This window comes from Rhamphochromis sp. 'chilingali', assembly GCF_963969265.1.
Source record: "Rhamphochromis sp. 'chilingali' genome assembly, chromosome: 9".
NCBI classification, from domain to species: domain Eukaryota; kingdom Metazoa; phylum Chordata; class Actinopteri; order Cichliformes; family Cichlidae; genus Rhamphochromis; species Rhamphochromis sp. 'chilingali'.
Genome location: NC_137936.1, coordinates 31,992,810 through 32,015,315, shown reverse-complemented (window position 1 = coordinate 32,015,315; position 22,506 = coordinate 31,992,810). Strand labels below are relative to the sequence as shown.

At 41.7% G+C, this 22,506-nt stretch overlaps 1 protein-coding gene across 1 annotated transcript; it reads right to left on the bottom strand.

Moving 5' to 3' along the window:
* Window positions 1-5,385: 5,385 nt before the first annotated feature.
* On the bottom strand, window positions 5,386-21,817 carry ilrun (inflammation and lipid regulator with UBA-like and NBR1-like domains). Its single transcript, XM_080890665.1, has 5 exons — window positions 21,521-21,817; window positions 19,022-19,176; window positions 18,701-18,898; window positions 13,190-13,494; window positions 5,386-8,946 (listed from the first exon to the last, which is right to left on the bottom strand). The coding sequence occupies exons 1-5, from the start codon at window positions 21,676-21,678 to the stop codon at window positions 8,920-8,922; spliced, it is 843 nt and encodes a 280-aa protein (XP_080746791.1). The 5' UTR covers window positions 21,679-21,817; the 3' UTR covers window positions 5,386-8,919.
* Between the last annotated feature and the right edge of the window lie 689 nt (window positions 21,818-22,506).

Genomic DNA, 22,506 nt, shown 5'->3' with positions numbered 1-22,506 from the left:
GTCATTTGAGAGTTGTTTTGAGACCCCCATGTTGCTACTCTTCAGAAAAAATGTAGGTCAGGTGTTACTGAGCTTACCAAGCCAATTTGAGTTCCAATAATTAGTTCTAAAGGTTTTTGAATCAATAAAATGATAACAGTGCCCAAATTTATGCACCTGCTTGATTTTGTTTAAACAATTATTGCACACCTTCTGTAAATCCAACAAACTTCATTTCACTTCTCAAATATCACTGTGTGTGTCTCCTATATGATATATTTAACTGACATTTTTTATTGTAACAACCAACGATTTATACAGGAAAATAATGACTATTAACAAGGTTGCCCAAACTTTTGCATCCCACTGTATGTAACACCTGGGTTTTACTTGCCTTCTTTAGTCCTATGGAATCAGTACTGGTTTGTCTAGGTTTTAACTCACTGCTGCTTCATTTTAGCTTAATTTTTGTTAAATAAATAAAGACAAGATCTAATGTGTTATGCGTTGTTGTTCATCTGAGGTTGTATTTTCCTTATTCTTGACAATTTTTATTCTGTCCTGACACCTTGTTAAAATAACTGACGTTACTCACTGTGCCCGTTTGTACACTGCTCAAAAAATAAAGGGAACACAAAAACAAGACATCCCAGATCTGAATTAATGAAATATTCTTATTAAATACTCTGGTCTTTACATACTTGAATGTACTGACAGCAAATCACACAACAATTATCAATGGAAATCAAATTTAGCAACCCACAGAGGTCTGGATTTGGAGTCACACTCAAAATTAAAGTGGAAAAAACACACTACATGTGCATCCAAATTTGATGTAATGTCCTTAAAACAAGTCAAAATGAGGCTCAGTAGTGTGTGTGGTCTCCACGTGCCTGTTTGACCTCCATAAAATGCCTGGGCATGCTCTTGATGAGATCGCAGATGGTCTCCTGAGGGATCTCCTCCCAGAAATGGACTAAAGTATCCGCCAACTCCTGGACAGTCTGTGGTGCAACGTGGAGTTGGTGGATGGAGCCAGACATGATGTCCCAGATGTGCCTAATTGGACTCAGGTCTGCAGGGTCAGGTCAGTCCATAGCATCAATGCCTTCGTCTTGCAGGAACTGCTGACACACTCCAGCCACATGAGATCTAGCATTGTCCTGGATTAGAAGGAACCCTGGGCCAACCGCACAAACATATGAGCTGTGTCCAAATTCATGGGCTGCATCCTCCTGAGGACCCGGCCTTCGCGGTCTACGTGGGCCGGGTCCTCAGAAGGTCGGGTAGGCCGGAAGTAAACGGCTGGGGAAATTGGACGATCTAGCCTTCTGATTAGCGTAACCGCTGTCTCGGTGGAGTTTAATAAACTCGGCCGTCTGCTCCTTGCTATCTAAAATATAACAGGACACTGGCGTAAATTCTCGACCATCTCACACTTCTGTTTATTCAGTTTTCTGTTTGACGTTTATTCAACTGTGTAAAAACCAAAGAAGAACCCACCCGGGGGATTAATAAAGTTTTATTTTATCGAATCTAATAACTTTAATCTCAGCCAAACCGATTTACTCACGAACAAATAAAATACTGAAAAAAAGACAAACAATAACATTTTTAGGTTGTCTAAGTGACTTATTTATTACATTTAACCTGAGTAGCAAAAGTCCGATGTGATCTGAAAATGATGTGCCGGGAGTTGGCCCGTTCTCGGCGGCTTCAGTAACCCTCGAGCTCTCGGCTAGCTATCGAGCTGGTGGGTAACAGACGTCTCCGAAAACGTCGAAGCACTTTTGCAAATATGCGATATCTTGATAAGCCGAGCAGATATTTGAAGTTTACACACCCACATTCTCGCCTGAAAATATGTTAAAAGTTTATTTTGTGACCCAGAAAGACTAGTAAGAGTAATTTTAAAACTTAGTTGCGGCCGCCATTGCCAGAAACTGGAGTTTGGCTGGGCCGCGCTATGAATTCTGGGATATGGTGGGCCACGAAGGACACACCCGACCCATCCTTCAAATTCGGGGAAAAGGAGGACGCATTTGTCGGCTGCATTTGGAGGAGTCTACAAATTTGGACAGCCTTCGGCGTGTTGCTGTGACGTAATCGGTCTACAAATGCGTCCTCAGGAGGATGCAGCCCATGAATTTGGACACAGCTATGGTCTCACAAGGGGTCTAAGGATCTTATCTCAGTACCTAATGGCAGTCAATCTACCTCTGGCGAGCACATGGAGGGCTGTGTGGCCCCCCCAGAGAAATGCCACTCCACACCATTACTGACCCACTGCCAAACCGGTCATGCTGGAGGATGTTGCAGGCAGCAGAACATTCTCCGCAGTGTCTCCAGACTCTGTCACATGTGCTCAGTGTGAACCTGTTTTCATGTGTGAAGAGCACTGGGCGCCAGTGGCAAAGCTGCCAATTTTGGTATTCTCTGGCAAATGCCAAACATCCTGCAGGGTGTTGGGATGTAAGCACAACCCCCACCTGTGGACATCGGGCCCTCATGCCACCCTAATGGATTCTGTTTCTGACCGTTTGAGCAGACACATACATATTTGTGGCCTGCTGGAGGTCATTTTGCAGGGCTCTGGCAGTACTCTTCCTGTTCCTCCTTGCACAAAGGTAGCAGTCCTACTGCTGGGTTGTTGCCCTCCTACGGCCTCCTTCACATCTCCTGATGTACCAACCTGTCTCCTGGTAGTGCCTCCATGCTCTGGAAACTACGCTGACAGACACAGGAAACGTTCTTGCCACAGCTCGCATTCATGTGCCATCCTGGATGAGCTGCACTACCTGAGCCATGTGTGTGGGTTGTAGTCTGTCTCAAGCTACCACTAGAGTGAAATCACCCCAGCATTCAAAAGTGACCAAAACATCAGCCAGAAAGCACAGGTACTGAAAAGTGGTCTGTGGTCACCAGTCCTTGATTGGGGATGTCTCGCTAATTGCCTATAATTTCCACCTGTTGTCTATTCCATTTGCACAACAGCATGTGAAACTGATTGTTAATCAGTGTTGCTTCCTAAGTGGACAGTTTGATTTCACAGAAGTGTGATTGACTTTGAGTTACATTGCGTTATTTAAGTGTTCCCTTTATTTTTTGAGCAGTGTATTTTGGCAGAGCATGTGCAATCAGTTTATCAGAGCTGAAAACAGGAGAAGTGACCCAACACAGAAAAGTTAGCACTGGAAAAATAAAACAATTATTTTAAAGAGATTTCAAATGTTCTCCTTCTCATAAAGTGTCCTTTGTTATAAAGTCCATCTTATAAAAATGCTGATTTCAGTACAGTGTCTGAGACACAACGCCTGGTTTCTCATGTATTTAAAAATTATATGTTTAAATCTGCAGCTGCAGGATAATAAGAGGCTACATGACATTTTTCAAGTGAGCAAATTTTCTTGTAAGGCAGTACTATTTAACTTCAGGAAATGCTTTCCCACTATTTACTTTTCGTAGTTCCCGATGCTCAAGACTTACCATCATTTAAAGTTGCCTGTCATTTATAACGCCTGCAGTGCTCCCCACCCACACAAATAAAATCCATAATCTAATCACATTGATAGCTCCAAAGGCAGCAAATTCCCCATTAACCAGATGGTGTTTGAAAACATATGGCAGCTTCCTGTCCCTAACGCTGACTCTCTCTCTCTCTCTTTTTATTGTACTAAAAATGCAAGAGTTGTACTTTAAACCTTTATTTTACATTAAATGGCTGACTTTGAGGACTCTCGTCACATGTCACATGTCACTGACAAGAGATCCCCAGGAAAAACTGCAGCAAGCTATTCTTCTTTAAACATTTTATATAAATTTGAGTTGTAAACATACCGTCCTAAACATAAATATGACAAATTAAAACATTATCTATAAACACAGACATTTTTTCAACATTAACTTAAAACCAAGTCAGTAAAATGTATTCCATTTTAATTACTTTAATATTAAAGTAAAGTTTTCAAGACAAAAACATTATCTGTCACATCTGACTTTCATTCTTTCACTAAAACAGTTGAAGCCTCACATTAAAGACCTCATTAACCTAATAGAAATGACAGAAAAAAGGAAAATAGAAAAACAGTGACTCAAGCGCAATGAGAGATGATAGACATGATGGGATGTTTGCTGAATTAACGCTGCAAAAGTCAATATTTGTCCTCAGTCACCCTGGCACACAAGACACATTCAAACAATTGCCTCAGTGCTGGCTTGCCTGAATGCACATGGACATCTCGCCTTCCCACACATAAACACACACACCTTGATATACTGCCAAAATAATAGATACAGACATAGACATATCACACCTTATCAACATATCTTATCACCATAAGACTAGCTGCTGTCATATGAGGCTTTCGTGCAAAGAGACTTACTGCTTCCACAGGAATTAAGATGATATCAGTAGTCATGTGCTGCTAGCTGATGAACGGCAAGTGTGAGCAAGACCTGCAAGACTTCTATTAAAAAAAGCAATGTTGGCAATTCACATGTCTTAAGCATTCACATATATGATAACACAATGTCACATTCACAGCAAATTTATCCCAAGATCAGACCGTGCGCATTTAGAGAAAATGCAAAAAGATCCAAGAGCTGCATGCAGACTCCAGTTATGTTAACTGTTAGAGTTCATGACAGTACAACGAGAAAAAAACCCTGAACAATTATGGCTTGTTTGGAAGTTTTGCCTTCTCTCTAAAAATAACACGGCAGCACAGGTCAAAATTAAAAATAAAAATAAAAAACAATGAAAAAAATAGAACACCTAATAACTCTGCCAATACATGCACACCATCTATCTTGAAGATAGGTGTGGCCCCAAAATACACTGGCATCAAAGCCTGACAGCTCAACCACGATGACTGACAGATGTGCTGACATTGGCAGCTGTAGGTGCTGGCGCATCCCTGGTGCTAATTAGAATCACTGATCTGCACCTGTTTACCATGTGCATGCTAATGGTGCCTTTTATAGAACTTTTAATGAAACACAATGTGGCTCTGTGTGTGACACAGATCATCCAAGAGGCTTTGTGGTTGAAATTTTATTACTATTTAATAATTTGCTTGGCATTAATTAAAGAACGCGTGTCTATGTGTTGTACTTTTTGTGTTAATGGATGCAGCTTGCTACCTTAAAACTCCACACGTTCATCCAAGTACAGTAAGCTGTGGCTAAAACTCATTTTGAAGATCTGAAGTGGGACTTTGCGTGATGTTACTGTGGCTACACAATGCATCTTTTGTGCTGTCGATGGATGTGAAACTGTAGCTCAACGATTACATGATACTGTTTGTGTTGGGTGTAGCTTAAGGTTAAAGCGGCAGCTGGAGTATAGAGTGATTTTATGCAAAGATGGCATTTACTTTGACCCCATGAAAAAAACAAACACTGAAGTCATTGTTTCAGTGTTAATTTAATCATACAAATGCTTAATTATAGTTACAGGAGGAAAAAAAACAAAACTTAATTTTGACAATTTCTCTTCAGATAAATGTGCTATCTTAGGACTATGTAAACTTTCATCTCATCCACTCACTCTGCCACCCATCTCAAGTCCAAACATAGTCACAAACTAAAACTAAAGAATGGATCCAGCAGTATTTTCTCACCATTTTTCTCTTCCTCACACACACAAGCAAGCCAACAAGAAGGAAGCTCACGCATGCACGCACACATGCACGCACACATGCACGCACACATGCACGCACACACGAAAAGGAGGAAAAGACAGACGTGAATAATCGAAGCAGTGCAGAACAGTGTATACTGTTTGGGAGGAGGACTGTCAGATGACTCAATACAAACAGAGAAGAGCTGCAACACAGAATGCTGGTGAATTTTAAAGATAAACATACATTATAATAGAAGAAACAATCCCCTTGATAATTAACCATCAAAAGTTGTTTCTAATAATCCTGTTTGAACACTTCCTTATAAAAACTGTAACACTATAATGGCGTTCTATGGACCACCCATTTTATTTTTAGGCCAAAAAGATACACAGAAAAAAAACCAAACAAACAAACAAAAAAAAAAAAACATGGACATAATGAAGGCAGCAAAGCTGAAGTAGAAATTCAGGTGTAACAGCAGACAAACTCATTCATGTGATCAGAAGAGAAAAACAAACAAACCCAAAAAACATACAATAACCTTCACAGTCAACATCAGACACTGGTGTAGGAATGAAACTAGTGTTTAACATTGAAACCTTTCATTTCAGGATATATAAAAACAAAAACCTGAAGCTGTGAGGAATACACAAATCAATATTTTGAGGAGGGGGGAATGCTGGTGTCACGATCCACAATAAGCCAAAGAAAACCTTAACTGACCCTCAGTGCTAACAATGCTGATAACAAACATCTACATTCTTCAGACAATCTGCTAGGCTCACACTACAACTCATCACCTTTCCCCCCTCATTCAGTATACTCAGCACTCATGACAAGTCTGGTGTAGTTTGGTATTCTGATTTTTAGCACCACCTGCTGGCTATGAATGGGAATTATTAAATCTGCAGCACAGACAAAAAGACAAAATAAATAACATCTGGGACATTTTTGATGCGTGAATTTTTGGTGCAGAATCACTCAAAAATACTTCTGAGGTACACACTTATTAAAGCTCTCTCAGTAATGATGTGCATGTGTCAAGTCATCCTTTCCCCAAGTAGTATACACCATTTATGTCAGTTCAATCCAAAGAGAAACCATTAACATTTACACGCACACACGCACCAGGCAGGCACATACATACATACATAGACATGGACTCAGTCATTCATCACGCAAAATAGATTTAGATGGCTTTATCAACCTTTCCTCACAACTCACATATTCAAGCTTACTCACATCCATTTGCGCTTCAGCCTCCATTAAAAGCGAAACCCACCCTAAACAAAACAAAACAAAAATAATAATAATAATAAAATAAACTCCACCCTTGTCCCATGCAGTTTCAATTATGCACCTGCAGACTATGCAGCGGATGATGCCACCCGTTAGTGTCTGGTCTCTCTGGATTTTGTCTTTGGAAGAAACTGGGTTCCTACACAAGAATGACAAATATTTATATGCAGAAGGGCAGGAAGTCTTAGCTTTTAATAGTCTATGTAAACTTGGATAATAAGACTTGTTTCTTTAGATATTTTGTCAGACGACACAAGTCAAATGCATGTTGTCTGACTTGAATTGAATGGCATCCTGGATTCACAAAGTCCAACCCTGCTTAGTTTGAAGTTAACTGCAGTAACGAGAGAAAACGGCTTCTGTTGGAAGCATCCAAGCCATCTTACAGTGCAAATCTGTATGACAGCAGAACATAAAATCTCCAAATTATCAAGGATGAGTGCTAAACTCAAATCAAGGACTGCAAAGAAAAGGGGGAAAAAAAGTGACTGAATGTGGAGCAATCAGTCTAACAAGCCAAGTCGTAGCAGGGGGGAAAGTGTGTTGCTGCAATGCAGTAACTGCTGGAGTCATATTGGAGTTTTGAGAATTTCAAGTTTCCAGCTTGTGAATTTCTTAAAATTTGAATTACAAATGGAAATGTGTGATTTTTCTGGAGCTTTAACCAAACAAATGCGGACGACTCACTTTAGCCAAAGTCAGATATTCAATGTTGCCAAAGCCAAAATTAAAGTGCCCCTATTGTGCTTTCTCCTTCCCTCCAGTGTGTTACATATCTTCTGCGCATGGAAATAGTTTGCAGAGTTAAAAAGGCCAAACTGAATTATTCCAACTCCAAAAAAAAAAGCTGTCCTCATTTACACATTTCACACATGTAATAGTGACACAAACACAGCACAGTACAGGACTAATCAGCCATTTTCACAAGGCTAAAAATCCTTGTGTTTTAACAGTAACGATCAACATTATCATAGCTAGCAGACAACAGCTGTGCTGATGAGTCAAAGTAAAAGGCAGAAGCGATACAATGTATTTCTAACAGTTTTAAAAACCTTTTGTTAGCAGTCAACAGCTTTCAGACTGTTTCCTCACCTGTCATGAGAGGGGCCTCAAAAAGCTGTGAGCGTGCCAAAAATGTGAACATTATTTTGAACACTGAAATCATGTAAAACAATTCAGGCTGTAAATGAGCATAACAGGGGCACTTTAGACATAGTGTTACATTTTAAACATGGCATCACCATATCCATTACGACCAGTTGTCTGGTGATGCAAAATTGGTTGATGATGGGAAAGATTCCCATCTCTCTCATACATGAATGCAACTTTGAGGCTTACATTTTTGTACGCACTTAAGTGATGATTTTCCAGAGCTGGCAAAGACCTGTGCATGTTTTCTTTCTTTCCTTTCTTATGTGTAGTTTTCTGCTTCTGTGTTTTACCTAAAGGAGTTTGAAACTTCTGCACATTTAGATTTTTTACATTTTTTTGAGGGGGATGGTGAATAAAAGATAACACCTTTTTTGAAATACTGTGTAAAACCTCAACATGAATGACCACTAGAATTTCCTGTACTACTCTAACATATTTAAAAAAATAAATAAAAAAATTTCTAGACCTGGGTAGGAACCCAAAAGAGAGAAAGCATTCAACTGCCCACGGGAATACCAAACTGTTTAGGGTGACTTTCACTTTAATTAGGCACGTTTTTACCACGTAAATAAAAAATAGTCAGGTGTATCTATTCGTAAAGGTTTATAGCACTCTTAAATGAAGCATTCACACATGCGAGTCCAGGTGTTGATGTCAGGTGGGATGTTTCACGGCAGCTGATGTAATCCATCACCTCACTGTCCTCTGTGTTTCTGTGGAAAGGGTCACGGGTTGTTTTTGGAAGAGGGTTGTCATGAGTCAATATAAAACAACTGTTCCTCTCCCCCTCCAACTCCTCTGTGTTTAAGGACTCCCAGGGTGCTAAGCTCTTCATTCACCGTGGGGGAGAGGGGTCTTTGTCATTCTAGCTCTGTCCAAATGGGTAGGGTCCCTGTGGGGGAAGACAAAAAAAAAAAAAAATGAGAGAAAGCCTTTTGGTTTAGTTTCTATTACAACACAAAGGGGAAAGAAAAGCATAAGCTCCACCATGTCTGTGTTTATCTTCAGTTTCAGGGCGGTAATAAAAGGTGACAAAACCAAACCGCCCAGGCAGTCTTCTTTCGAATTAATGCATCACTTAAAAAGCCACAAAAGATTCACACAGCTAGTTGACTCTAATTATTCCAGTGTAACAAACCCTGAAAAGGTTGAGAGGTCAAACTGTGAACAAAGCTTTGCCTATGAAAAGTACTGGACCACACCTCTTAACCTTTGAATTCTGATATTTGCATTTCTACAGGTGTATAAGATGATGGACGTAGCCATGCAGTGTGCCTTTACAAGCATATATAAAATAATGGGTTGTTCTAAAGAGCTTACTAAATTTGAGTGTGGTACTGTAACAGGATGCCACCACTGCAACAAGTCGGCTCATGCAAATTTCTTCCCTCCTAGAGAGTCCACGATCGGCTTTAAGTGGAAAGTGGAAGCATTGCGGAACCACAGCGCTTCAGCCATGTGCATAAAAGTCGCCAGCTCTCTGCTGACCCAGAAAGTGCAGACGCCAAAACTTCCACTGGCATAAACATCAGCATAATAACTGCATGCATGGAGCTCCGTGGCATGGGCGATCAGCTCCTCCAGGTGTAATGTGTAGGTGGTTCAGTCCATACAGTGTTTGAGGAGAGAATACCATAGAACAAAAAGGTCTCATCTAAAAGATTTAACTGTAATTTTTTTCTTCAACAAAGACCACTGAGGGAGTTTAACAACGCTGTAACATAGAGGTTTACACGTGTCACAAATAATTACCTGTCAGCCAAACTGTAGCAACAATCCATATCATCTCTGATTTTAACAGGCTGTTTAGCCACACTAGAATTGCAATTACAGTAATTAAGAATAAAAGTAAGAACTTAACAAGAAATGAGGAGCTCGCTTTGCTTTTCTCTGATACTTACCACCAACACTGCAAGAAAATACAAAACCTGGCCAAAACTAAAACTCTATAGCATTCCCAGTTGAAAAAGTGGGGCTTTTCATTCCTTTGGAATGTTCAGGCCTTCCACTGTAATTAAAAAATATATATTTAAGTGAGGTTTATTTACTCAAACTTACAAAAGAAAAAAGAAAAAAAAAAAAAAGGGGGAAAGCGGTTTTGGCTTTGACCATTTGCAGACCAACCGCTGATTTGAATGTAGCTACCGCCAAAACACACACACACACACACACACACACACACACACACACACACACACACACACACACACACACACACACACACACACACACACAAAAAAAAAACCCTACTTTGTCTGTAAAATTAGAACATTTTTTTTTTAATATTCAAACTTTGTTCTGCATCATCAGACGATTGCGCAATATGCTTCGCCAAACTGTACCGTAAGACTAAAATGGATTAAGTCACAGAAACTCTTTTCTGTTTTAAGTAATCCATCTCAAGTTACAACTAATTAGAATAAAGTTTTAAACCCTGAGGCTCGTCTAACTGTCCACAACCTGATATGCCGACAGCTGCAGAGCAGACTGCCAAGAAGACGGTTAGTGTCTAACCACAATCCCCCGAGTAAAGATATCTAATCATCTAATTACTCACGTGAACTTTCCTTTGGCAACATTTTACTCAGTGCGAAGTATATGTAGGTGAATTGAATATATTAAATTTGTGTTAAAATGTGTGCAAATATGTGTAGTCCCAAGAGGAAGAAAATGATAAATGCAATTATCACATTCATGCCCATAAAAAGAGAGAGAGGAAAAAAAGACATCTGATACTTGGGACCAGCTTCACAGGTTAAGTGGAACTAAACTAAACACTGATAATGTAATAGAATTTAATTTTACAGAGAAATAATTATCGCTTCTTCTTTTTTTTGTATAAAGAAAAAAATCCACGTAGCATTGCTGAAAGAAGGTTTCAGTCTCACAATTCAGCACTGATATGATTTCCACATCTCCTTCTTGGTGGGACAGCGTCAGAGCTGAAAGCAGCACGTAAAGGTTACTTAGTGCTTTGTTTAAATGGATCAAGTTTAAGAGCTCTAATGTGCAGCTGTCACGTTATAAATAAACAGCGACATGGAGGGTACACGAGTGGTAAAATACAGTGGGGCAAAAAAGTTTTTAGTCAGCCACCGATTGTGCAAGTTCCCCCACCTAAAATGATGACAGAGGTCAGTAATTTGCACCAGAGGTACACTTCAACTGTGAGAGACAGAATGTGAAAAAAAAATCCATGAATCCACATGATAGGATTTGTAAAGAATTTATTCGTAAATCAGGGTGGAAAATAAGTATTTGGTCAATAACAAAAATATAACTCAATACTTTGTAACATAACCTTTGTTGGCAATAACAGAGGTCAAACGTTTACTATAGGTCTTTACCAGGTTTGCACACACAGTAGCTGGTATTTTGGCCCATTCCTCCATGCAGATCTTCTCGAGAGCAGTGATGTTTTGGGGCTGTCGCCGAGCAACACCGACTTTCAACTCCCGCCACAGATTTTCTATGGGGTTGAGGTCTGGAGACTGGCTAGGCCACTCCAGGACTTTCAAATGCTTCTTACGGAGCCACTCCTTTGTTGCCCAGGCGGTGTGTTTTGGATCATTGTCATGTTGGAAGACCCAGCCTCGTTTCATCTTCAAAGTTCTCACTGATGGAAGGAGGTTTTGGCTCAAAATCTCACGATACATGGCCCCATTCATTCTGTCCTTAACACGGATCAGTCGTCCTGTCCCCTTGGCAGAAAAACAGCCCCATAGCATGATGTTTCCACCCCCATGCTTCACAGTAGGTATGGTGTTCTTGGGATGCAACTCAGTATTCTTCTTCCTCCAAACACGACGAGTTGAGTTTATACCAAAAAGTTCTACTTTGGTTTCATCTGACCACATGACATTCTCCCAATCCTCTGCTGTATCATCCATGTGCTCTCTGGCAAACTTCAGACGGGCCTGGACATGCACTGGCTTCAGCAGCGGAACACGTCTGGCACTGCGGGATTTGATTCCCTGCCGTTGTAGTGTGTTACTGATGGTGACCTTTGTTACTTTGGTCCCAGCTCTCTGCAGGTCATTCACCAGGTCCCCCCCGTGTGGTTCTGGGATCTTTGCTCACCGTTCTCATGATCATTTTGACCCCACGGGATGAGATCTTGCGTGGAGCCCCAGATTGAGGGAGATTATCAGTGGTCTTGTATGTCTTCCATTTTCTGATGATTGCTCCCACAGTTGATTTTTTCACACCAAGCTGCTTGCCTATTGTAGATTCACTCTTCCCAGTCTGGTGCAGGTCTACAATACTTTTCCTGGTGTCCTTCGAAAGCTCTTTGGTCTTGGCCATGGCGGAGTTTGGAGTCTGACTGTTTGAGGCTGTGGACAGGTGTCTTTTATACAGATGATGAGTTCAAACAGGTGCCATTCATACAGGTAACGAGTGGGGGACAGAAAAGCTTCTTACAGAAGACGTTACAGGTCTGTGAGAGCCAGAGATTTTCCTTGTTTGAGGTGACCAAATACTTATTTTCCACCCTGATTTACGAATAAATTCTTTACAAATCCTACCATGTGAATTCATGGATTTTTTTTTCACATTCTGTCTCTCACAGTTGAAGTGTACCTGTGGTGCAAATTACTGACCTCTGTCATCATTTTAAGTGGGGGAACTTGCACAATCGGTGGCTGACTAAATACTTTTTTGCCCCACTGTAAATAACTTACAAATTCCAGAGATTAATCTTTTTCTTGCCAGCACTGCTCTCTTATTTGCAACGCCAGTGTTGCATTTTTCCATTATATTCTTTGTTATAATCTCTAGTGAACACAGGCAGAATCCAAACATGTGTTAACAAAGAAAGCTGATAACTGCCACTGTGATACCTGTCAGGGGTTTGAGGTTTATGTGAAACACACAGATGCAAAGACATCCTGGCAATGTCGAACACTTCGTAAGCTACACCCTATAGAGCCATAGAACTGCATAAAGCTCAATATTTAAACATTTTGTACAAGTCAAAACAACTGCTCATCTGCTGCCCATCACCTGTAGAACAGAGAATATAGTTTTTACAAAAACTTGCATATGGTACTTAAAAGTATAAAGGAGTGAATGTAGTGATGTAGGCTTAAAGGTGAGAGCAGATCTGTGATGAGTTCATTTTTACATATACATACCTGTCCATAAGTTACCACAGAAAGATTAGTTTGGAGACCATTTGACGCCCTATTTACAGCATTATGAGACAGTCCATTCTGATCTTGCTGGATTGGCTCTTGCGTGCGTTCCCAGGCTCCACCTGGATCTCTGAAACTGTTGTCAGTGGCATCATGCTTGTTCTTCTGTGGTGAGGCAAAAGGGTTGAAGTCTCCCTGCACATTGCGCTGGGGCTGAGTGTTGAATTCTGTCTCGAAGGAAGATAGCTGCTGGGTCACTCCAAGAAGACCTCCAACTTCTACACTAAGAATCACCCATATTACATCTGTGGAGATAACAAACAAGCACAAAAGTGACCTGACTGTGTAAGACTCAAATGTTTTGCCAGTTTGACAACTTTCTTAGTGTTAAATTGCCATTAAGAGAATATGTAGAATCACAATTGCTTTTATTACCAAGCTTGTACACAAACAGGAATTTGTTGCTGTATGTTGGTGCCAAAAAAACAAAAAAAAGAGTATGCAGCTAGTAAGGTTTTTAACGGGTAACTTTTCTGCTCTTTTCCAACTGTTTATATGGATTTATATGTACTCTTTTAGAGCATTTTTGCATGCTTTACAGCTGGTGAAACACTGGTTTTTGGAGGTTATCCCCTAAAGCATGCACTGCATTGCTGTTTTGAAGCTTTTAGAAAATAATTACTGAAACTATTATCTTCCACTTTGTATTGTGACCTCTTCCAACACTAACACTGTTACCAGCAATGTAACTAATGGTGCTGACATAATTGCATAATTTCCTTAGGGATTAATAAAGTTTTCTGATTCTGATAACAACAACAAGGGAGAGGTAGATGTAAGCACAGGAGTGCATGATGAGGAAGGAGATAAGAGACTGCTGTGAACAGGTTTCACAGGCTAAGGTGTGAATATCTACAGCTGAGGGTGATGTTGATTCTCTGCTGGGCATTTGTGGAGCTCCCCAGGTGACCTTCTGTCAGAAACATGCAGATTTCACTCCCTTCCCCCTTCACTTTAAACCAGCTTTCTTCTGATTGTCTGTCCCTCTAAAATAAAAGACTGAGATAGCGGGTGGGACCTCTGTGCTCACAGCCAGAGCTACATGCTTGAGACAACAATATGAAGTAGGTTTGTTACAAGTCTCAAATGAAGGCTTAAACCACGGGCATCCTCAACATTGTCTGGTGTCTGGTTAAAGCCTGACAGTCTGATGAAATTTTGTTGTTCGTCTTATTTTATGAGAAACTGAAGTATGCGCCAACCAGCGTGCAGCCTGTTACAGTCGCTCCTGCTTTTCTCTTAGTTTAGCTTTTTTTTTTCTTACGTATTCTTTTTTTTCCTGACTTGTATTTTCCTCCGTTTTCTATCTCTTACTCAATCATGTGGATTGAGAGAGTTTTTGTTCTTCTGGTGGCCGTGGAACTGTTACTTTTATCAAGGAACGGGACCGCGGCACATCTCCTACACGCACGGACTGTTTACTCCAGAGATCAGCTGATCGCCCTGATGCCGGCCGGTTCGCTGGCCAGGCCCGCAGAAGTACCAGCTGAAATTTGGAGGAAAACACATCGGGGATGCAGAGTTCAAGGACAGAAGAGAAGAAAAAAGGAGACGGTGAGACAGCGGAGGCTCGAAGCGAGGAGGAGGTATAAACCATGTCTGCAGTCTATCATGATGGGAAATGTGCGATCGTTGGCAAATAAAATCGACGAGCTCTCAGCACTGGTACGGAGTCAGAGGGAATACCGAGAGTGTAGCCTGATGTGTTTCACCGAATCATGGATGCACCAGGACATTCCCGATGAGAATGCTTCCGTGGAAGGCTTCCACACTGTTTGGGTGGACAGGGACAGCATCGCTAGCGGTAAGCGGAAAGGAGGTGGGCTTGCTGTTTTAGTTAACAACCGGTGGTGTAACCCTGCCAACATAACAATCAAAGAAAAGATTTGTTGCCCGGACATTGAACTGTGTGCTGTTGGACTCAGGCCGTATTATTTACCCAGGGAATTCTCTCACGTCATCTTGGTGGCTGTTTATGTTCCCCCCTCTGCTAACCCCACAGCTGCATGTGACACTATCCACTCTGCCATAGCTCGGTTACAGACTCAGCACCCGAGTGCCTTTATTGTGATCTCGGGTGACTTCAACCATGTATCACTGGACAATACACTAACAACATTCAAACAATATGTGGACTGTCCCACCAGGGGAGAGAAAATCTTAGACTTACTGTATGCTAACGTCAAGGATGCATACAGCTCCTCCTCCCTCCCCCCACTTGGTAGGTCAGATCATAACCTGATTCACCTCACCCCCCGCTATGTGCCAATTGTGAGGAGGGAACCTGTGACCACCAGGACTGTCAGGAGGTGGTCAGAGGAGGCCTTAGCAGAACTACAGGGCTGTTTCGAGGTGACCAACTGGGAAACACTCTGTGAGCCTCACGCCGAGGACATCAATGAGCTTACTGAATGTATCACAGACTACATAACTTTCTGCACCGACTCCATTGTTCCAGCTCAGACTGTTCATTGTTACCCAAATAACAAGCCGTGGGTGACTAAGGACATCAAAGCCCTCCTCAACAACAAGAAGAGGGCTTTCAGAGGGGGCAACAAAGAGGAGGTGAGGAAGATCCAGGTGTTACTAAAGGACAAGATCAGAGAGGCTAAGGACAATTACAGGAGGAAGCTGGAGTGGAAACTCCAGCAGAACAGCATGAGAGAGGTGTGGAGGGGCATGAAGACCATCACTGGATTCAGGCCAACCAACAGCAGGGGAGCTGAGGGAGGTGAGAATAGAGCCAACGAGTTGAATCTGTTTTTCAATAGATTCGACACCACAGTGTCTGCTCCCACCCCCACAACCTCACCTGTAGTTAGCCTGGAATCCAGAGCCACACCACTGTGCCAGCCTCTCTCTTCACATGTTGCCTCCTGTGAGATTCCTGACACCCCTCCCCCACCCATCACCTTCACTCAATACCAGGTTGAGATGCAAATGAGGAGACTTCACTCAGGCAAGTCTGCTGGACCAGACGGAGTGAGTCCCCTCGTCCTCAAGACCTGTGCCCCCCAGCTGTGTGGAGTCTTTCATAAACTGTTTATGCTGAGTCTGAGTCTGCAGAGGGTCCCAGTGATGTGGAAGACATCATGCCTCGTCCCTGTACCAAAGACGCCACGTCCCAGTGGCCCCCAGGATTACAGGCCCGTGGCACTGACCTCCCACATCATGAAGACCCTGGAAAGGCTCATCCTGGACCAGCTGCGACCCATAGTAAGACCACATCTGGATCCCCTTCAGTTCGCTTATCAGCCTCGTCTCGGAACTGAGGACGCCATCATCTACCTGCTCAATCGTGTCTACACCCATCTGGACCAGCCGGCGAGCACTGTGAGGGTCATGTTTTTTGACTTTTCTAGTGCTTTCAATACCATCAGGCCGACCCTCCTGGGTGATAAGTTAGCAGCGATGCAGGTGGATGCTTCTCTGGTGTCCTGGATTGTTGATTACCTGACAGGAAGACCACAATATGTACGTCTCCCACAGTGTGTGTCTGACAAGGTGATCAGCAACACAGGGGCACCACAGGGGACTGTCCTCTCCCCCTTCCTCTTCACCCTCTACACCACAGACTTCAGCCACTGCACAGAGACATGCCATCTTCAGAAGTTTTCTGATGACTCTGCGGTGGTTGGATGCATCAGCAGGGATGATGAGACAGAGTACCGGGCTGTGGTCGACTCCTTTGTCACGTGGTGTGAGCAGAATCATCTGCATCTCAATGTGGCAAAGACCAAGGAACTGATCGTGGACTTCAGGAAGACCAGGAAACACTTGACCCCTGTTTCAATTCAGGGGGTCAGTGTTGACATTGTGGAGGACTATAAATACCTTGGAGTTCACATTGACAATAAACTGGACTGGGCTAAAAACACCACAGCACTTTACAGGAAGGGCCAGAGTCGTCTCTATTTTTTGAGGCGACTGAGGTCCTTCTACATCTGCCAGAAAATGCTCAGGATTTTCTATGAGTCAGTTGTGGCCAGTGCGATCCTCTATGCTGTTGCATGCTGGGGGAGCAGGCTGAGGGTTGCAGATGCCAACAGACTTAATAAACTAATCCGTAAGGCCAGCAATGTTGTGGGGATGGAGCTGGACTCCCTCAAGGTGGTGTTGGAGAGGCAGATGCTGTCCAAGATAAAGACAATGTTGGATAACACCTCCCACCCACTCCATGACATGCTGGTCAGTCACAGGAGCACGTTCAGTGAGAGACTGAGATTACCGAAAAGCACCACTGAACGACACAGGAAATCTTTCCTGCCTGTGGCTCCCTGTACAACGCATCCACTTAACACACTGGTTACTGCTACAACTACACGTTTCTTTTCCAGCTATTTATTTATGAGTGACTTATGTATGTATATATATATATATGTATATATTGTACTATTCTTAGTTAGCGTATTGTCTGTCTTGTCTTACTGTTGGTTTATGTTGGTTTATAATGGAGCACTGTAACAAAAAAATAATTTCCCCCAAGGATCAATAAAGTATTCTGATTCTGATTACAGACTAAGGCAGTTCAATTATGGCAAAAGTCATAATCATGGGGGGTGAGGAACAGTGTTAGGCCTTGACCAGGGGGCAATTTTTTGTCTCCGGTAGCTATTGGTTCCTGCCAACCTGCCTCCGCTGTGGGAAGTCTGCCGGCACAGATGGAGGCCAAGAGGGCACAGAGTGACAGTGAGCTCAAGTGGCTCAGAGACCTGCAAAGCAGTCACAGAGGCGAGAAAAAAACCAAAGCCGACAGCAAATTGTCGCACACTGTTGAAAGTGGGCTGAGTGAAAGACCGTCGGATCTGCAGAAACAGGGAGCCACACACAACTGATAATCCTGCAGTTTTTGACTACAAAAACTTGAGTCTTACTTCCTCTAGATCAGGGCTGCCCAATCCCAGTCCTCGAGAGCTACTATCCTGCAGCTTTTAGATGCATCCCTACTCCAACACAGCTGAATCAAATGGTTTGATTACCTCTTCAGCATGCCATCGTGTTTGGCAAAGGCCTGATAACAAGCCATTCATTTGATTCGGGTGTGTGGGAACAAGGATGCATCTAAAAGCTGCAGGACGGTAGCTCTCGAGGACCAGGATTGGGCACCCCTGCTCTAGATTGATGTCTCTTAATGAGCTTTTCTGAAGCTGCAGTAAAAAGCGACTGACTTTAAGTTATTAGGATGAGCAAAGAACACAGCTATGAAGAAAAGGGGAGCCTAATGTATTACAGAGTACCTAAACAAGACCTTTGTTCTGAACATGAAAGCAAAATACTAACAGTTGTATTATAATGTTGTTTTTAATCATCACGGGAACCGAAAATTGTAAATGAGATATAAATCTGATTAATTATCTTGGCTTAGTATGAACTGAAATTATTATTTATTATTATTAGTCATAGGTCTCATAAATGTACTTGATAGTTAATCAAAGTAGTAGTGGTTCTTACCTCCATAAAATAATCCAGTGGCAGTACACATCCTCCACTGGCCCTGGTACATGCCAGGAGTTGTGGGACTTCGCATCTGCACACTCACATCTGATATTTCCTGGGGATCTAGCGACTTCACAATAACTGTGTTTACATGCCCAAACTGATCGCCTCCAATGTACTTGAGACAAACGCCCGGTGGCCATGACTCTGCACCTACAAGACACCAAGAAGAATTCATTCAAAATACATCTCAACAAAATCCATGAACACGTTACAGATTTATAAAGACTATCTACATGTATACAATGTGAAGGTGTAAATGTAAAGCCCATATACCTGTGTTTTGTATCCTCCAGGTCTTAGTGAACAGCGTATCTGGAGGGACAGACTCTCCTTCCCCAATTGTCACATCCTCAACAAAGGACATAGATGGGGTGTTGACATTGGGACTTTCAAAGTCATAATATGCACCAATAGCAGCCTGCAGATTCCTGTTCCAATGCAAAAGAAGCGAGCATAGAGTTAATACACATCAGCAATACCTATCGATCCTGGTTATTAAACTTGAAATCATAGTGCTGAAGTATAAAGTAAAATCTGTCCAAGTGTTTTTGTTTGTCTTTGCAAAGCCTGCCCTACTTTTACAATTAGCATTATTTGTAACATATTTGCCAGATCAGCTTGTCCTCATAACATATTTGACTACTTCAACATGCACCTCCTGAGTACAGTACTGTTAAAAAGTATCTGCCTTTTCTGATTTCTTACATTTTGGATATTACACTTACATGTTTTCAGATCAAACAAATTTTAATTAGTCAAAAAGAACAAATACATTTTAAATGATGATTTCATGTATTAGGGGGGGGGGCTATCCAAACTAAAATTCCTCCAAGAACATCATCTAAGGAACTGCAGGCCACACTTGGCTCACGTAATGTCAGAGTGTATGACTCAACAAAAAACAGAGACTGGGCAAAAACACTTCTGACCAAAAATGGATTCTTATATGGCACTTTTCTACTCTTCCACAGCACAAAGCGTTTTGTATAACATGCCTCATTCACACACTCCTATTCATTTTTCTATGCTTAAGTGCTTTCTATCTAAATTTTACACACATTCATACTCTGATGCATCCATTCTACTATGCATAGTTAGTATCTTGCCCACAGATATCTGGCATGCAGACTGGAGCTGCCAGGGACCAAACCACCAACTTTCCAATTATTAGATGACCTGCTCTACCTACTGAGCTACCAAAAAAATCCCCACAAAGGCTTGCCAAATGCACCTGATGATCCCCAAAACAGAAAATATTCAGTGGAATGATGAGACTGGTTCAGTTTTTTGGAAAGTTTATATCTGGCATAAACTAACACAATATTTGATAAGAAATAACATCACACCAATAGTCAATCATGGTGGTGGTAGTATAATGGCCTTGGGCTGCTTTGCTGCTTTAGGAGCTGGACGACTTGCCATTATTGATGGAATCGTGAATTCCAATCTATACTAGAAAAACCTGAAGCCATCGGTTTTTTGTCCTGAAGCAGAAGCACACCCAGGTTATGCAGCAGGACAACAACAAAATATCAGAAAGATCAAAATAAATAAGATAAAAAGAAAACAAATGTTTTGGAGTGGCTTAGTTAAAGTCTGAATTTAAATCTGATTAAGATGCTTTGGCATAACCTTAAACAGGCTGCTCATGATCGAAAAGCCTCTAATGTGGCTGAATTAAAGAGTGGGCCATAATTCCTCCACAGCTGTGTAAAAGACTCATTGCCAGTTACTGCAGACTCTTAATTGTAGTTCTTACTGCCAAGGGTGGCAAAACTAGTTATTAGGTTTGTCTCAGATAGGTTTGGATAACTTTTCCCCCCTTAATTAAATTGTCATATAAAAACTGTATTTTGTATTAACTCTGATTATCTTTGTCTACTCACATTTTTTGCTGATCTGAAGCATGTAAGTGTGAAAAATACACAACAAAAAGAAGTAAAAACAAAGTTGTACAGTCCTACATAGTCATCTTAGTGGCACTTCTCTTAGTTTAGCTTTGCCAGTAAGAGAGAAATAAGGCTGCCTGGTTTAGTGGTTTGCTACCTCTGAGCCATTGCTCATATACTAGCCATAAATTCATGTTTACTTAGAACTTCCAAATCTTGGATTCAGGGGACAGATTCAAACAACTGCCGCGCAATGATGCCTTCTTTCCATTATGACCTCCTAAGCTCCATTCCCCTATACAGAAGCTATGTGAAATCAAGTTTTATCTTTCAAAATTGATCCAATAAAGGGTATCAATCGCTGACAAACTAAAGAACGTGAGCATAGCTGGCCAGGAGCACAAAGGCGTTGTGATCAAGACCACTTGTTGTCGGCCGCTGATAGATCACGACTGGTTACGTCATCAGAATAACGTGAAGTGAGCGACGCTGCCTTGAGTTTTGGCTTCCCGATGAGCACGGTTTAACTGGCTCTGTGCGCTGTTATGTAACATGGCTGACGATCCGGGAGGGAGAGTTCCCTGTGCTTAAATTAGCCTGCTAGCTATTTGGTTCCTCGGTGACTTCACCTTACTGTTTCCTCTGCGGTCACGGCAAACTTTACCGTTTCACTTCCGTTTGCCAGTGATGATAGCTTGGAGTTAACAGTCATCCCATAGAATGGGAATGGTGATATGATTCCCTTCAGGGTTCAACATCACCTCCATAGCGCTCTATTTTGAACATTTTTTTTATCTATGTAGGCTAACAAGCTAATTATAAAGCTAGGTTAGCGTCATACTCCTGTCCTCCCCACAGCGGGCCCTCCAATCCCCGCACTCACCAGTTGGTCATGTCCAGGAAGAAGGCGCAGCCGGCAGGGTTGAGCTGAAAGCCCAGCAGCCTCTGGAACTCCGAAATAAGGACGTCCTTGTCCGTGGTGCCCATGCAGCTGAACTTCTGCATGAGCTCCGCGTCCACGTCCATGTCCGTGCCCTCCATGGGTGCCAGGTGTCCCGTGGCGGAGACGGGGGTGGTACGGGGGTCCTCTCTCAATTGAGTCCGAGGCCTTGTTCAGCCATAACAACCAGTTCAACAACAACAACCGTTAATGCGCATGGCACAACTAGGGGGACGATGTTTGACGTTGCAACAGCGCGCTCGTCGCCCTCCGCCAATCACTTGGTGGGCGTCGACGTCATCTGTTGCTATTTGTAGCCACCTTTTCATTGGTTTATCAATGAAATCTGTTTCCCATCTATCTGTTCAATGTAAAATATGGACAGTATGACTACCGATGTACATGAAAACAGCACTGAATATATTAATTATATAAAATTTGAATTAGAATTAGAATTTAATTACACATATAAAATTTTTCAGAATTATAAAAACTCACTTTTTTAAAGATGTACTTTTCCTTAACCTTTCTATGAAGTGATTATGCTTGAAAGCAAAATTCAACATACAGGAAAGAAATATATAAATCAATAACGATCTGTATATATCATTTACATATATCAAATTTTCACAGTTTAACATTATACCTCATGTACCTAATCTTTTATCTATTCACATAATCATATTTTATGTATCAATGTCATGCTTCAAAATCCCCATTTTTCAATTTTATAAATGATAAATGAATACAAAGTTTTAAAAAACTTGTGTTGTTCATTATCAATATAAGGGGTTATATGAATATAGTGCTTTTGACAACATTTCCTGTCCAGTGTCTTGGGAGAAATGAACACATTTATTTTATTTATGTTGGGTTTTTTTTTTGTTTTTGTTTTGAACAACACTGAATCTACTACATACATGTAAATG

Bases quoted from the DNA above. Each gene is read 5' to 3' on its own strand.
- ilrun (XM_080890665.1), bottom strand. From the start codon at position 21,678: ATGGAGGGCACGGACATGGACGTGGACGCGGAGCTCATGCAGAAGTTC. The intron at 19,177-21,520 runs GTGAGTGCGGGG...GCATTGGAACAG, and splicing joins TTCCTGGACATGACCAACTG to GAATCTGCAGGCTGCTATTG. The intron at 8,947-13,189 runs GTATGTATATGT...CTTCCCCCACAG, and splicing joins CTGTGGTAACTTATGGACAG to GGACCCTACCCATTTGGACA.